At 41.1% G+C, this 14657-nt stretch overlaps 1 protein-coding gene across 5 annotated transcripts in view; it reads right to left on the minus strand.

The window, feature by feature from the left end:
• MACO1 (macoilin 1) overlaps window positions 1-14657 on the minus strand; it is a 71750-nt gene that overhangs the window by 6504 nt on the left and 50589 nt on the right. For 3 of the 5 annotated variants that reach the window (XM_074016415.1, XM_045377736.2, XM_005544391.4), the window contains 4 exons: window positions 9483-9641; window positions 8063-8245; window positions 4268-4388; window positions 1971-2145 (listed from right to left, as the gene is read on the minus strand). In XM_074016415.1, the coding sequence (XP_073872516.1) occupies window positions 1971-2145; window positions 4268-4388; window positions 8063-8245; window positions 9483-9641 (638 nt within the window). Of the gene's footprint in view, window positions 1-1970; window positions 2210-4267; window positions 4389-8062; window positions 8246-9482; window positions 9642-14657 lie in introns of all 5 variants that reach the window. The other 2 variants (XR_012424325.1, XR_012424324.1) reach the window with 1 other exon arrangement.

Consider the following 14657-nt stretch of genomic DNA (forward strand, 5'->3'; position numbering starts at 1 on the left):
GAATAATAAATTACTTTGGCTGAACAAAGTGGCTCATGCCTGTAATCCCAGCACTCTGGGAGGCTGAGATGGGAGGATCTCTTGAGCCCAGGAGTTCAAGATCAGCCTGGGCAACAAAGTGAGACCTCGTCTCTAGAAAAAAAATAGAAAAAAAAATTAGCTGGGCATGGTGGCATGCCTATAGTCACAGCTACCAGGGAGAGGGTGAGATGGGAGGGTCACTTGAGCCCAGAAGGTCAAGGCTACAGTAAGTTGCAATTGTGCCACTGCACTCCAGCCTGGGTGACAGAGCAAGACCCCGTCTTGAAAATAAATAAATAAACGTTTTAAGTTTTAATTTCTAGTAGGTAAATATTGATAGATAGAATCCACTTGAAATAAATCTCTTTAGGGTAATAATTTTAAGAGTGTAGAGGGGTCCCTAAGACAAAAGTTCACACACCATGTTGTCTTCATCTTTGCCTCCCCCAGAGCTTCTAGGACAATGCTTTGCACACAGTGACTACTCTGTCAGTCCCCGTTGAAATATTCTTTATTTTAGAGACAGGGTTTCGCTATGTTCCCCAGGCTAGTCTCAAATTCCTGGGCTCAAGTGATCCTCCTGCCCCAGCCTCCTGAGCAGCTGGGACTATGGGCAGGCACCGACACAGACCACCATGCCTTGCTTGAAATATTCTTTTCTTTCCACTAAGTCAACCATTTGAAAATTCTTTTCAGTACTCTATTTTATGCAGTACTCTATTTAGTACTCTATAGAGTACTCTATTTTTTCAGTACTATACTCAATTTAGTACTCTGATTGGATAGCTAATCAAGTTCTTGGACAAAAATCCAAATTTACTTTCCTTAGGTCATGCCATGCCTCTGTTCAGAAGCCTTCCAGTGCTCCCCTGTGGCACTCACGGTAAAACCCTAAGTTCTTTCCATGGGCCTCAAGTCCCACACAATCTGGCTGCTGCTACTCCTGCCTGCTCTGACAACTCTCCCCATCATCACACAGGCTACAACCCCCATCCTCTGCCAGCACAGTACCCACGCTCCCCCGCCGGGCTTTTCACTTGCTGCGCCCTCCCGGGAAGTGCTTTCCTCCAGCTTTTTACACGGCTCACTCCTGCTCTCTTCCTTTGGGTCTCTGCTCAAATACCACCTACTCAAGGGATTTTCCATGATTGCCATGTTAAAAAGGGAGACCCCTGCCACATACATTCTGCCTCGTCACGGCTTTATTTCCATCATTGCACCTACTACCAACTGACATACTCCCTGCTGGCTTGTTCATCACCTGTCATCGCCAGGGCTGTATTCTCAAGGAATCTTATGGTGCTTGGCACAAAGTAGGTCTCAGTAAATATCGGCAAAGTGGATGACCATGGCCTACTCTCCAGACTCTCCCCTGCGGCTCCCTCATTTGTAACCTCTGCTCCAGTCAAACAGGCTAGCTGCAGCTTGGAACACATCAAGCCCCACCAGCTCCCAGTCCTTGCCTAAGCTGTTTCTTCCATTTAGACCCCTCTACCTCTCACCATCCACCATACTGCTGCTTCACTGGGCTAACTCCTCATCATTCAGGCCCCAGCTCAGACATCAGCTCCCCTGGGGAAGGGCCCTCTCCAACTCCCCAGACTAGTTTCGTCCCTGCCTCTTTCTGTGTTCCCACAGATTCCGTATATACTTCTACATAAGCACCTTTTGATGCCTCTGCAGTTCTCTACTTCAACAACACTAAGCTCCTTCAACACAGAAATCATACTATTCTCTGTATGCCCTGCACTTGACATGTTCTCATCTCAAAATATGTCTGCAAATGAATTAATGTGATAGTTCCTATATTTCAATGTTGGGCACTTACCAAGACCCTTGAAGAGAAAACTGAAATGCACTTTGGTTGAGAGCTCTCAGGAGAGGTCTGGCCTGTGCATCCCCGTGTGCTGTCAGTCACACCACCTCACCAGGGGCCCACGCTCTCCTACCTTGGGCAATCTCGAGCTGCCGCTTTGCATCGCCCAGTGCGGAGAACAGGTCCAGCTTGATTCTCGTCTCTGCGCTTAAGCTGTTCTCCAGGTGCTGTGTTTTGTCTTGCATGGCTGAGAGGGCTGACATTAACACCTCAGTATCCTTCTCATTTTCCTTATATTTCCGAAGCTCCTATCAATATCATCAAAACAGCAATGCTACAAGGTAGTTTTGGCATCGATGTCTATAAATTAGCCTGAAATCACAAATTAAATCCCACTATTCTTGGTCTGGCCACTAGAACACAAAATTCTGGTGTTTCATGGGTTTAGGCAAGTGCTAAATGTGTTCATATGGCAATATGCACATACAAAAACATTTAGAAGATAATCATTTGACTGTGTTGGGCATGTGTCTAGATAACAATGGAATCTGCTTTCAAATAAAACACTTTTCTTACAGGCCTAATTCAGAACCACGGAGAACTTTTTTCCTTGCTGGCCATGTGCAAATTATTATAATGCTGTAATCAAACTTGCCAAAACTTTTCTCTCAACCTGCACTAAAAATTGTAAAAATGTTAATTATTTTGACAGGGCATACTGCAGAATAAGCCCACTTGTTAACGTAGATAATATATACAGATATTTGAATTTTTTCTTTTTAACAGAAAAATTCAAACTTATTACAGAAAATTTAGGAATACAGAAAAATTCAAAGTAGAAAATGAAAATTACTAATACCAACACTAAAAAATTTTATATTTCTTTTAATCTTTTATGCATGTGTATCTTTTAGCATAAGTGAAATATTACATGTACAGTTTTGTACAGTCTTTTAAAAACTAAATGATTTCAACTATTGTCTGAAAATAAAATTTTTATTGGCTATGCAATATTCCTGACTGTTTACATACCAAAATTTAAATGACTCTCCCATTGTTAAGACTGTTTTCAATTTTTTTACATTTTTATACCACTACAATGAATGTCTCTGTACATCACTCATTGGTGAGATTTTAAAATATTTATTTACCTTAGGCAGGGTTCCTAAAAAAGGTAAATACTTAAAAAGTGCAAGATCTTTTACAGAAAGTTACATTTCCACCAGCAATGTAAGAAGCCTATTTTGTTGCATCCTCACCATGACTGATATTCTCATTTAAAAATTATTTGCTAATTTCATAGGAGAAAAATGATATCTAATTTTAATCTGCATGTATTTTATTATTGGTGAGTTTATATTTTTATGATCTTATCAGTCACCTGTATTTCCTCTGAATTATTTGTTCACATCCTCAACCTATTTTTCTATATATTTGAGCTTTCCTTAGCAACTTTTATGAGCTACATATATGTTGAGAATATTAGTTCCTTATTTATAATATTTGTTGCAATATGTGTACCTTCCCCAATTGATTTTTTCATTTATTATTATGATTTTTGCTTTGTGATTTTTTCCCATTGCTTTTATGTTTAGAAAATCTTTCCCTTGTTTCAAGGTCAAGTATATTTCCACCTAGTTTTTAAAAAATCATTTATTCTTTGTTTTTTTCTGCCGTCAGCTCTTCATCTGGAATTTCTTTATATGTGGTATGAGATGAGCTTCTAATTTTTTTTCCTCCAGTCATTTAGCTATTCCAAAGCCTTTTACTGACTAATCCTTACCTTTCCCATCTGTCTCTGATGCCACCTTTGGTTTTTTTGGTATTTTTTTCAGTACTGTACTCCAGATCATCATTCTAGTCCACTGACTTGAGGGTAATTTTTCACTTGTCCCACCTGGCTCAAATTACTGTAACTTTACAATATGTGACATTAGTTTAAATGACAAATACTTGGCTAAAGTATACACAGCCCACAAAACAGCCTATATCCATAGCACTAGCACCTTTCCTCATCATTCACTGCTATGAACAGCAATCTGCGAGGCTCAGAGCCATGCAGGAGGGTCAATCCCCTGGCAACAGAAAGAGGGTTGGGGCTAAAAGGAGGTATGTAAGTTCCAAAGGACTCTAATCTGGCCTATAACCTGAAAAAGTTAAATGAATCTACAGCAAGTTAAATCCTGGTATAAAACATACCAAGGGATTGTCAACATTTCTGGCTTGTATTAGAATCTGGCTACATTAATATGACTTGAAATGAGTTGGACAAGATTAGAACTTCAAATCTTTTTGTCACATAGAGATTTTTCAGATGCAATGAGATTTGATCTGTATTAAAAGGCATTATCTCTACACTGCAACACAGAGCACAAGTTTAGCATAAAAGTGGAATTCAAGTACAAGGGAAGTCTTTTGTTCCCCCCTTACCTGGACTTTCAGTTCTAGTTCTCTGATTTGGTCTTCTTTCACCTTCATGTCCATTGTGAGCTTCTTGCCCTCTGCTTCTAGTTCTCTGATCCGATTCCGTAAGGTTTCGGTGCATTCTCCCCTTTTGAAAAAGAAGAGAAGGAAATAAAATGATTTAAAAGACTATAGGTTGGGGCTAGGCACAGTGGCTCAGGCCTGTAATCCCAGCACTTTGGGAGGCCGAGGCGGGTGGATCATTTGAGGTCAGGAGATCGAGATCAGCCTGACAAGCATGGTGAAACCCTGCCTCTACTAAAAGTACAAAAAAAATTGTCTGGGCATGGTGGTATATGCCTGTAGTCCCAGCTATTGGGGAGGCTGAGGCAGAAGAATTGCTTGAATCCAGGAGGTGGAGGTTGCAGCGAGCCCAGATCATGCCACTGCACTACAGCCTGGGCGTCAGAGTGAGACTCCATCTCAAAAAAATAAATAAATAAAAATTTTTAGGCCGGGCACGGTGGCTCAAGCCTGTAATCCCAGCACTTTGGGAGGCCGAGGCGGGTGGATCACGAGGTCAGGAGATCAAGACTATCCTGGCTAACATGGTGAAACCCTGTCTCTACTAAAAATACAAAAAACTAGCCGGGCGTGGTAGCGGGCGCCTGTAGTCCCAGCTACTTGGGAGGCTGAGGCGGGAGAATGGCATGAACCCGGGAGGCGGAGCTTGCAGTGAGCTGAGATCATGCCACTGCACTCCAGCCTGGGAGACACAGCGAGACTCCGTCTCAAAAAAAAAAAAAAATTTTTTTTAATAGATTATAGGTTGGTCGGGTACAGTGGCTTATGCCTGTAATCACAGCAATTTGGGAGGCCAAGGCGGGTGGATCGCTTGAGGTCAGGAGTTCAAGACTAGCCTTGCCAACATGGCGAAACTCCGTCTCTACTAAAAATACAAAAATTAGCTGGGTGTATTGGCATGTGCCTGTGATCCCAGCTACTCAGGAGGCTGAGGCAGGAGAATCGCTTGTACCCGTGAGGCAGAGGCTGCAGTGAGCTGAGATGGTGTCACAGCACTTCAGCCTAGGTGACAAAGTGAGACTCTGTCTCAAAAAAGAGAAAAAAAACCCCAAAAAACTATAGGTTTACTTATACTGTGGGATTTATATTTCTTTTACACTCCAGGGACTGTCAGGTTTTAGCTTTTGGCTCAGTCTGCTCACTTCTCTGTGTCCTTTCATAATTTCAATAATACTCTAAAATAATTGGGCCGGGCATGGTCGCTCATGCCCGTAATCCCAGCACTCCTAAGGCCAAAGTGGGAAGATTGCTTGAGCCCAGAGTTTGTGATCAGCCTGGGCAACATAGAGAGACCCTGTCTCTACAAAAAATTTTAAAAATAGCTGGGCATAGTAGCACATGCCTGTAGTTCCAGCTACTCAGGAGGCTAAGGCAACAGCACAGCTTGAGACCAGGAGTTTGAGGTTAAAGTAAGCTATGATTGTACCACTGCACTCCAGTCTGGGTGACAGAATGATACCCTGTCTCAAAATACATACATATAAACAATAATTATTATTGAGTGTCTAGATGAGCCAGACACTAAGGTACTTTACCCATACTACCTTCTTCAATACTTACAACAACCTAGGGTATATTTATCCCATTTTCCAGATAAGAAAACTGAGGCTACATAGATAAAATACTAGTCCAAGGTTACCTAGTTTTCAGGTCATAGAACAGGGATAAGAACTGAGGTTTTTTGGCTTCCCAATCCAGCAAACTTCCCACCAGGCCATAAGACTTGAGACAATACACACAAAGCCAGATAGAACTGAACATGTACTATCTCCAGCAGGGGGCAGTGAACTAGAAAAAAAAATTCCCCCCACTTTTGAGGGGCTATGCATTGGGACTTTTGCCTTTCTTGTCATAAAGTTGCCACAAGCCTGAAGTAAATAGAAAAATAAGGGCACACCGTTAAGCTGCTTCTTGGGGCTATCATAAGGTTGAGCTAAAAGAGATGATAGCAATGGTCAATCCAAAGCTGGAACTATCTAGGTTCCAGAAACAGCCCAATGAAGAAAGTAGGTGTTCTCTGTCTACCAAAAAGGAAGGTCCAGTCAGAGATTTATGCCCTGAGATTTACTGAGTAAGTTATGGCAGGCCTGGCGTGGTAGCTCACGCCTGTAATCCTAGCACTTTGAGAGGCCAAGGTGGGTGGATCATCTGAGGTCAGGAGTTCGAGACCAGCCTGGCCAAGATGGTGAAACCCAATCTCTACTAAAAATACAAAAATTTGCTAGGCGCAGTGGCAGAAGCCTGTAATCCCAGCTACTTGGGAGGCTGAGGCAGGAGAATTGCTTGACCCCGGGTGGCAAATATTGCAGTGAGCTGAGATCGTGCCACTGCACTCCAGCCTGGATGACAGAGTGAGACTCCGTCTCAAAAGAAAGGAAAAAAAGAATAAATTATGACAAACAAGGACTGTCTGGGATAAGATAAATAAGCTTAACTGGAAGCAAAAGGAATTTGAGGTAGACATTGAAACCAACTTACTGATTCTCAGGCATGGGAGACACTAAGCAATATGGTTAAGGAACTGCTATGTCCTCCTGAGAGGAATTTCTCAGAAAGGGCAGGTGCTGGATGAATTGAGGAGAGAGGAGAGCAGTCATCACTAGATGACTGTTCAGAAACATCTCCTGCAAGTGTAAGTGCTTCAGAATGCGGATACATCTTCAAACAAACAACCCCACATTGTAGGCAGGCTAGTCAAGGGCCCTGTAAGTCCGTATAGATGCTGATGGGCCAAGCCAGCTCAGCCATCTGCTGAGGGGAGACAGGATCACACAGGAGAGAGTTCTAATTTGCTGTTATTTCCTAAAAGGTGAAATGATTCACCAATTATTCTGCAAATGCCAGAACCCACAAAGAAGGCTATCAACATGCCAAAAGTTAAATTATTTAACTTTAATTACAACAAAGCAAAATTCAAGGAAGAATTACAGTTGAATTATACCATGTAGATACAAATTAGGACGGAATTTAAAAGTGAAATAAGTAATAATTTACCCTCGCTCTATATCTGCAAACACCTAACTGACTCCCACATGCAGAGGGACTTCACTAGTCAAAAAAACAAAGGAAAAAGTGGTAAGTGAAGTAGAAGCAAAAAGGAAAAAAAAAAGCTCTTAACTATTTAATAGTTTTTGGAATACTTGCACACAGGGGTACTTTCCAGTGGTACAGGAGGTAGTCCCCAATTTTCATTATGCCACAAATGTAACTCCATCTAGTAGAGACTTATGTTTCACTTTTTTTTCCATTTCATTTGACAGTCTGCTGATATCCATTTGAGCAGCCAGTACACAGTGCTTGGGCAACCAAGATTTCATCTTTCTTCCATTTTAAGATAAAAACTTCAGAAACACATATACCTGAGAGTGGAGAGTAATGATAGCTCTCTAAAGGGAACGAACCTCCAGATGGAATCTCTCAATGCACTTAGTAATCATCAGCCTGACAAAAAGTGACTGGAAACCTCGTTACGAGCAGTACTTTGCCTCCCAGGTATGGGAAACGTGGTGATTCCCTCATCCCACTTTATAGATGAGGTCACTGAGGGATGAAGCTGTTATAAGATAGTGCAAGCTTGAGTAGATGGAGTTTAAACCAGCTAATAAAACAGTACTTAAAAGCAATCCATCTGTGCATGATTGCTGTACATCCAATCCTGCCCAAGGCATCAAATTCCCATGTCTTTGTTGGCAAAGGGAAGCCAACCTTGGACTAAACACTCAGGTGACATGGACGTACCTAGATGCAGCAGCAAATGCAACAGCCCGGGCAGCAGTGGCTTCTTCTAACTTCTTCCTTTTTTTCTCTTCCATTAACTGTTTTTCTACAAAACTTCGGGCTTCCTGCTCAGCTTTTAGTTTTTTCTCCAACTGGCTGATATTCTGCTTGTCTTTTTGCTTCATTTGCACAGCATTATGTAACCTATATGGAAATGATTGTCATATAAAGTCTTAAAATTACAAATGCCCACTATAAACCCTTGAGAAACATCTCTTTATCACCTTAAGGCCAATTAAACAAGAGGTTTAAACAGCAAGTCAAAAATGTCAACTACCAGAATGCCTGAGGAAAACACATTGTCATTATTCCTTAATAATTCCTAAACACCAATAAACAAGCTGCCTTACAAAACAGAGATTCAGACCTAGCCTCTGCTCTATTCAAGTAAGTGATCTACAGAAGATCATCCAGAAAACAGGGTAAAACAAATTTCAAACACAGGGGAAGATAATTGTATAACTAATTCTAATGTTCCAGAGCACCCCGAAAGAACTTCACTCCCACCAAAGAACCACTGATGGGACCAGCCCCAGTGAAACTGAGGTAAGGGGTGGAAAGGGGAAGGTTTTTATTTTTCTTGAATACAATTTTGCTATAGCCTACTACAGCTTTTCCTTTCCAGCTCAGGATGTTTGCTCACAGTGTCCCCAAATCCTCTTTTAGAGTCACAGGATGCTTAATTTCAGATAGAAATTTCAGTCATATTTCCTGCTTACTACCACCCCCAGCTTTACCGATCAGCCTGAGGTGAGTTTATCATTGGGATGTTCTCTACATATCAGTGTGGCCACAAGTGCTGGTCGGAGGCAATGGAGAGGTTATTTGCCACTACCACGGGCACACATTGCTGGGAGATTTAAAAAAAGAAAAAAGGACAGACCCACACTGAGTCAAGAAGTAATTCCAGAATGAACTAATCAAAAGCCTAAAAGAATTCACACACAAGGCCTGGCTTTTTGCCTGCCTTTTCAAATAAAATCAAAGTTCAATGTTATCTTTTAGTTCTGGCAATAAAAGTAAATATAGTCAAATCCTCTAGAAACTTTCACTCAAAGGAGCAAAATTTTCAAACTGTGGCAGAACTACTTCTTGTCAATTTTACTATCCAAAAACTCAATAACTATTTTAGACTAAGAAGTTATTAAATGAGAGAAGACAAAAATAGTAATATTAATAAACTGTTTTGTGGCAATGAAATAAGTTTTTATAGATTTTATAAACGTTGAGTATCTGGTACTAAATAAAGTAGTTTAAACATTTTATTTAAAAACCTCTCAGCGGGTCTCTGTCACCATGAATCTTGTGCTCCAACCCCTGGAAACAAAAAAAGCAGTGAAGCTGCTGGGCTTATGGCCAAAGGCCTAAAAGGTGCACCTACTTGTTCTGCAGCAGCTCATTCTCCTGCCGAAGCTGGCCCATTTCTGAGCGGATCCCTCGCTCGGTGCTCGAAAGGGAGCTGATCTGACTGCGGAGCTCTTGTTCCACTTGTCTGCTGGCTTGCAGGTCAGCCTTTAACTTTTTAATGTCTTGTTCCAGCCTAGGAGAAGGAGAAATGCAGCATTTTCATCTAGGTGAGGGCACCCACAGAGCTGGGAGGGACCTGGTAGGGGTCCTGGACTGCTGGGTGAATGGCAGAAGGACCCTGCTGGCAGTTCCTGCCATCATGAGGACTCCTGTCTGCAGTTGGGTTAATTTTGTTGAGTGATTCCACCTGGGTCCCTACCTCTTCCCACTGGGGTGTAACTTTCAACTTCCCCCAAATATGTATGAATATTGACAGGTGAGTATGGTGCTTGTAAACATCCATCTGAGCTGCTGATAAAGGAGAAGCGGACGGCAGAGAGGATGGCTGAAGACTAAAGGCTCCCTTCCTACTGGTGGCTTTTCATGCCCTCAGCGAGGGAAATATGTCCAAACAACCAGCTCACGACCTAGCACTTAATGCTTTGAGCTATTTTGATAGATCAGAATCCACTGTCTGAGACTCTGTCCCACCACGGGCCTAGAAGAAAACTATCTGCGACGACCTTCAGAAATTGCTAGCATCCTTGCTGAATGACGTTCACACCCTCTTGTGATTGCGGCAGAAGAGCTCACGAGACTCAACAACAATGAAAAAAGGAACAAATTACATGCTCTAAGAATCATAAGAGAACTCCATCTATAAAATGAAGCCTATCTTTTCTCCTCAATTTCTTACTCTTGTTTCACCTATTTTCTTTACTGCAGTAATAGTTTCACTTTAAGTGACAGGTATTGGAGACCTACCATGTGTAAGTAGTGCTGAAAATGGTAAACAAAAACTATAAAATTGGCCGGGCGCAGTGGCTCATGCCTGCAATTCCAGCACTTTGGGAGCCCGAGGCGGGCGGATCACCTGAGGTCAGGAGTTCAAGACCAGCCTGGCCAACGTGGTGAAACCCCATCTCTACTAAAGGTACAAAAATTAGCTGGATGTGGTGGCAGGCGCCTGTAATCCCAGCTACTCAGGAGGCTGAGGCAGGAGAATCACTTGAACCCAGGAGGTGGAGGTTGCAGTGAGCCGAGATCGTGCCACTGCACTCCAGCCTGAGCGGCAAAAAACAAAAAACAAATAAACGAAAACTATAAAATCAAGTCTCTTTTTTCGTGGGAAAACTTCACAATTAGGAACCAAGACAGAGAGAGGAACCAAGAAATACATAATTTAAATGATTAAACAATAACACAAGGAAGGCCATGATTAAATATATGCTAGAAGGAATAATAACAACAGCTACTATTTAATGAGAACTTACAGGTCAGGCACTATTCTATAGTGTTTAATCCTATGAACTCATTTAATCTGTACAACTATTTAATATGCACAAAAACAGGAAATGCAACTCCTATTCCCATTTTTACAGATGAAGAACTCTAGGCTAGGAAAGGATGCAGCCCAAGGTCATCCAGGCAGTCTAGCTCCAGAGTCCATTCTCTTCACCATTAGACCAAACTATAGCCACATCATCCACAGCATGGTAGAGGAAGTACTATGTGAGTCTGAGGAGAGAAGACTGGGAAAGGCTTTGCAGTGCAGGTAGAGATTGATTGGGCCCTGATGTTTGGATAGGATTTGGAGAAGTAGAAGAGGAGGAGGGGGCATCCTAAATGAGGGGAGAAAGGTATTAATAAACTCAAAGGCAAGAACAGCCATAGACATGTGCGGGCAAGCCATTGGTCTGGCTTCTGAGAAAGGCTTGTACTGGGGAGAGAGTAGGAAAGGATAGAACAGATCTGGTAGACAGGACTGTGGAGAATGGTGCTGAAGGTCAGGTCAAGGATGGCTGCCATGTGAGGAGGAGTTGAGAATGAAAGAAAAATTAGATCTACAGAGGCTAGATCTCAATAATTTTGTAGTTATTACTTTCATTTTTTAAATCTCTTCCTACCACAAACTATTCTAAATAAATATTTATTTAGAAGAGGCTTTTTCCATTAGGATACAAACTCACAGGTAGGTAAAGTCAGTTTGCTCTGACGAGACTCTTACTCATGTCACTAATTCAACATACCAACAGAACCAAGATTTCTGAAGGGCAATGGTGATCTCTTTGGAACTGTCAGCTCCAAAGACTACGTCCTTAGAGACATGTTTTATTAAGCACTAAATCCCCAGAGCCCTCCACAGTGATCAACGCTTACTCAATAAATGTTGCCTGACACAGAGCAGCTTTATTTACATATCTACCTTTAGGCAACTTAAAAAACCCCCAAAACCCCAAATCATAAAACACTGACAGTCACCTTGCAGGTGCAAGTAGCCAGTCCTCCCGTCCAGTGCCTGGGAGCATGGCCTAGAAACCTTTTGTTCCAAAGGCACTGCTGGGTGTCCTGACAGCTTGCTCCCCAGGTAAGGGTCACAAGTCGACATTATGCCACACTTTCCCTAGTGCTTGGGTTATTCCAGTTGAATGTACTCTCAGAACTGCTCTAAACAATTACATATCAGCATTTATACCATCACCATACTGTCTCTCATTCACTCCCAAGTAGCCCAAAGAATATATTCTGAAAGAGGTCAATGCTGTCAGGCTATCTTCATTAAGAAATTTGGCTGAAAAACGTGTTAGGTAATTTGTCTTTCTTGAGAAGCTGATTTGACAGTCTGAGGATTGCGTTTTCAGTAGAAAGGGTGTGTTTTTAGGTGAAAATAGTGGCTAAGCATGGTTTAGTAACAGAGTTTAGGATCAGGGTTCTAGATTCAGCTCTGGCACCAACTTTCTGACCCTGCGCAAGGCGTGTAATCTTCCAGGCCTCAGTTTCCTCATCTACGGCTGTTACCTCTAAAGTTCCTTCCAGTGTGGGCTAGGATTTCTAGACCTGACACACTTACAGATGGCTGATTTGCCTCTTTAGATTAGCAAACTGAGCTGTATCACACGCAGATGCACAGGAATCAAGTTCCACACCAGTGGAACCAGTTACTGGGGCAAAACATATGCCACAGTTGGGAATGAAAGAAGAATTAAATCTGTAGAGGTTAGATTGCAAGAATTTTGTAGTTGTTACTTTCTTTCATTTTTTAATCTTTTCCCACCACAAACGAGAAATAAGAATATTTACTCTGAGTGAAATTTTAGAGTTTCTTGAAAAATGTAAAAATCCAATGAGCAGTTATGAGACCAAAAAGCATAAAATATCTAGAGTACAACTTCTGAAGATCAAAGAACATTATATATATATTAAAAAAATATATATATATATATATATATATTTTTTTATTTATTTAACCAAGTCTCACTCTGTCGCCTGAGCTGATCTCGGCTCACTGCAATCTCCCCCTCCCGGGTTCAAGCGGTTCTCCCGCCTCAGCCTCCTGAGTAGCTGGGATTACAGATGCCCACCACCACACCCAGCTAATTTTTGTATTTTTAGTAGAGACGAGGTTTCACCATGTTGGCCAGGCTAGTCTCGAACTCCTGACTTCCTTCAGGTGATCCACCCACTTTGGCCTCATAAAGTGCTGGTATTACAGGTGTGAGCCACCATGCCCAACCAACAATGTATTTTTTAATGTGAAGGTTCTATAAAAATTTTGTCAAAGACTAATAGTGGCACAATACAACAAAAATAAAATGAAGTGGTTACAGGAATGTGTTCACTTTGTGAAAATTCACAAATGGCACACTTGATTTGTGCACTGTTTTGTATATATGTTATACGTCAATAAGAAAAGGTTTATTTAAAAAATAAAATAATCTCACAAGACACAAAACTAAAATACTTCAGGATTTTCATAACTGCTACCATGAATTTTGTAAAACTGAATTATTTTCCAAACTGCTGCAGCAAGCCTGAGAGTTAACACCAGCATTCCCAGTTTAAGAAACACTGCTCTACAGGAACACTGCCTAATGGCTAATGGCATGCAGGATAATATAAAGCAGTAAATGGCAAAATTCTCAGCAATTTAAAAAAATTTATGATGGACAATTTTTCATTAGCTGTCTACAGAAAGCATTAATTGGCCTTGAATGTCCACTACACATTTTAAATCTTTACTAAGGTAGGCAGCAAAATGATTTACCACCTGCATTGAGTTTATTTTTGATACCTAGTCACAGTATCAAAAACTGAATAAACAATGGAAAAGTATAAATAAAAATATAAATAACTCATAATCCTCTTATGCAGACAGAACTGCTCACTATTTGGTGCACCTCTTTTCTGTATTTTTTTTCTATTTCTTCATACATGTAAATATATTTAATATTGGTGAGAGAGTACCACATATACAGCTTATAAATCATAAGCACCTTCTCACACTATTAGACATTTTCCATAAATAATTAATTGTTGCCTAATATTCCATTATATGGATGTACTATACAACCCAATTTTCTCAGATACATCTCAATTTTTGCATTTGCTCAATAGAAAAATATATGACATGAGTTTTGAAAGAATTATGTGTGGCCAGGTGCAGTGGTTCAGGCCTGTAATCCCAGCACTTTGGGAAGCTGAGGCGGGCAGATCATCTGAGGTCAAGAGTTCGAGACCAGCCTGGCCAACATGGTGAAACCTTGTCTCTACTAAAAATACACAAAAAATCAGCTGGGCATGGTGGTGTGTGCCTGTAGTTCCAGCTACTAGGGGAGGCTGAGGCAGGGAAATCGCTTGAACCCAGGAGGTGGAGGTTGCAGTAAGCCAAGATCACACCACTGCACTCCAGTCTGGGCAACAGAGGGAGACTCCATTTCAAAAAAAAAAAAAAAAAGAATTATGTGTTAGCAAATTGAACTGAATCAAGATAGTCAAGTGCTAGAAGAATTTATTAAACAGATAACTACTATTTGTCTTAATGGCATACTTAACGCTTTGGTGCTGAAGTTCAATACTGTATAGGTAAAATACAGATATATAACTTATTAGTGTGAAGTACAAAGATGTTTTTATTAAATGGTGTTAAAAGGTTAATGCAAAATCTTCAAATGTATTAATATGATTCTATTAAAATGTCATTAGCTGAAAGCTAAATTAAAAGCAATGATCAGGAAGAAAACGAGGCAGAAGTAATAGATTATAAGCCTTG

This window comes from Macaca fascicularis, chromosome 1 (genome assembly GCF_037993035.2).
Source record: "Macaca fascicularis isolate 582-1 chromosome 1, T2T-MFA8v1.1".
Lineage (NCBI taxonomy): Eukaryota > Metazoa > Chordata > Mammalia > Primates > Cercopithecidae > Macaca > Macaca fascicularis.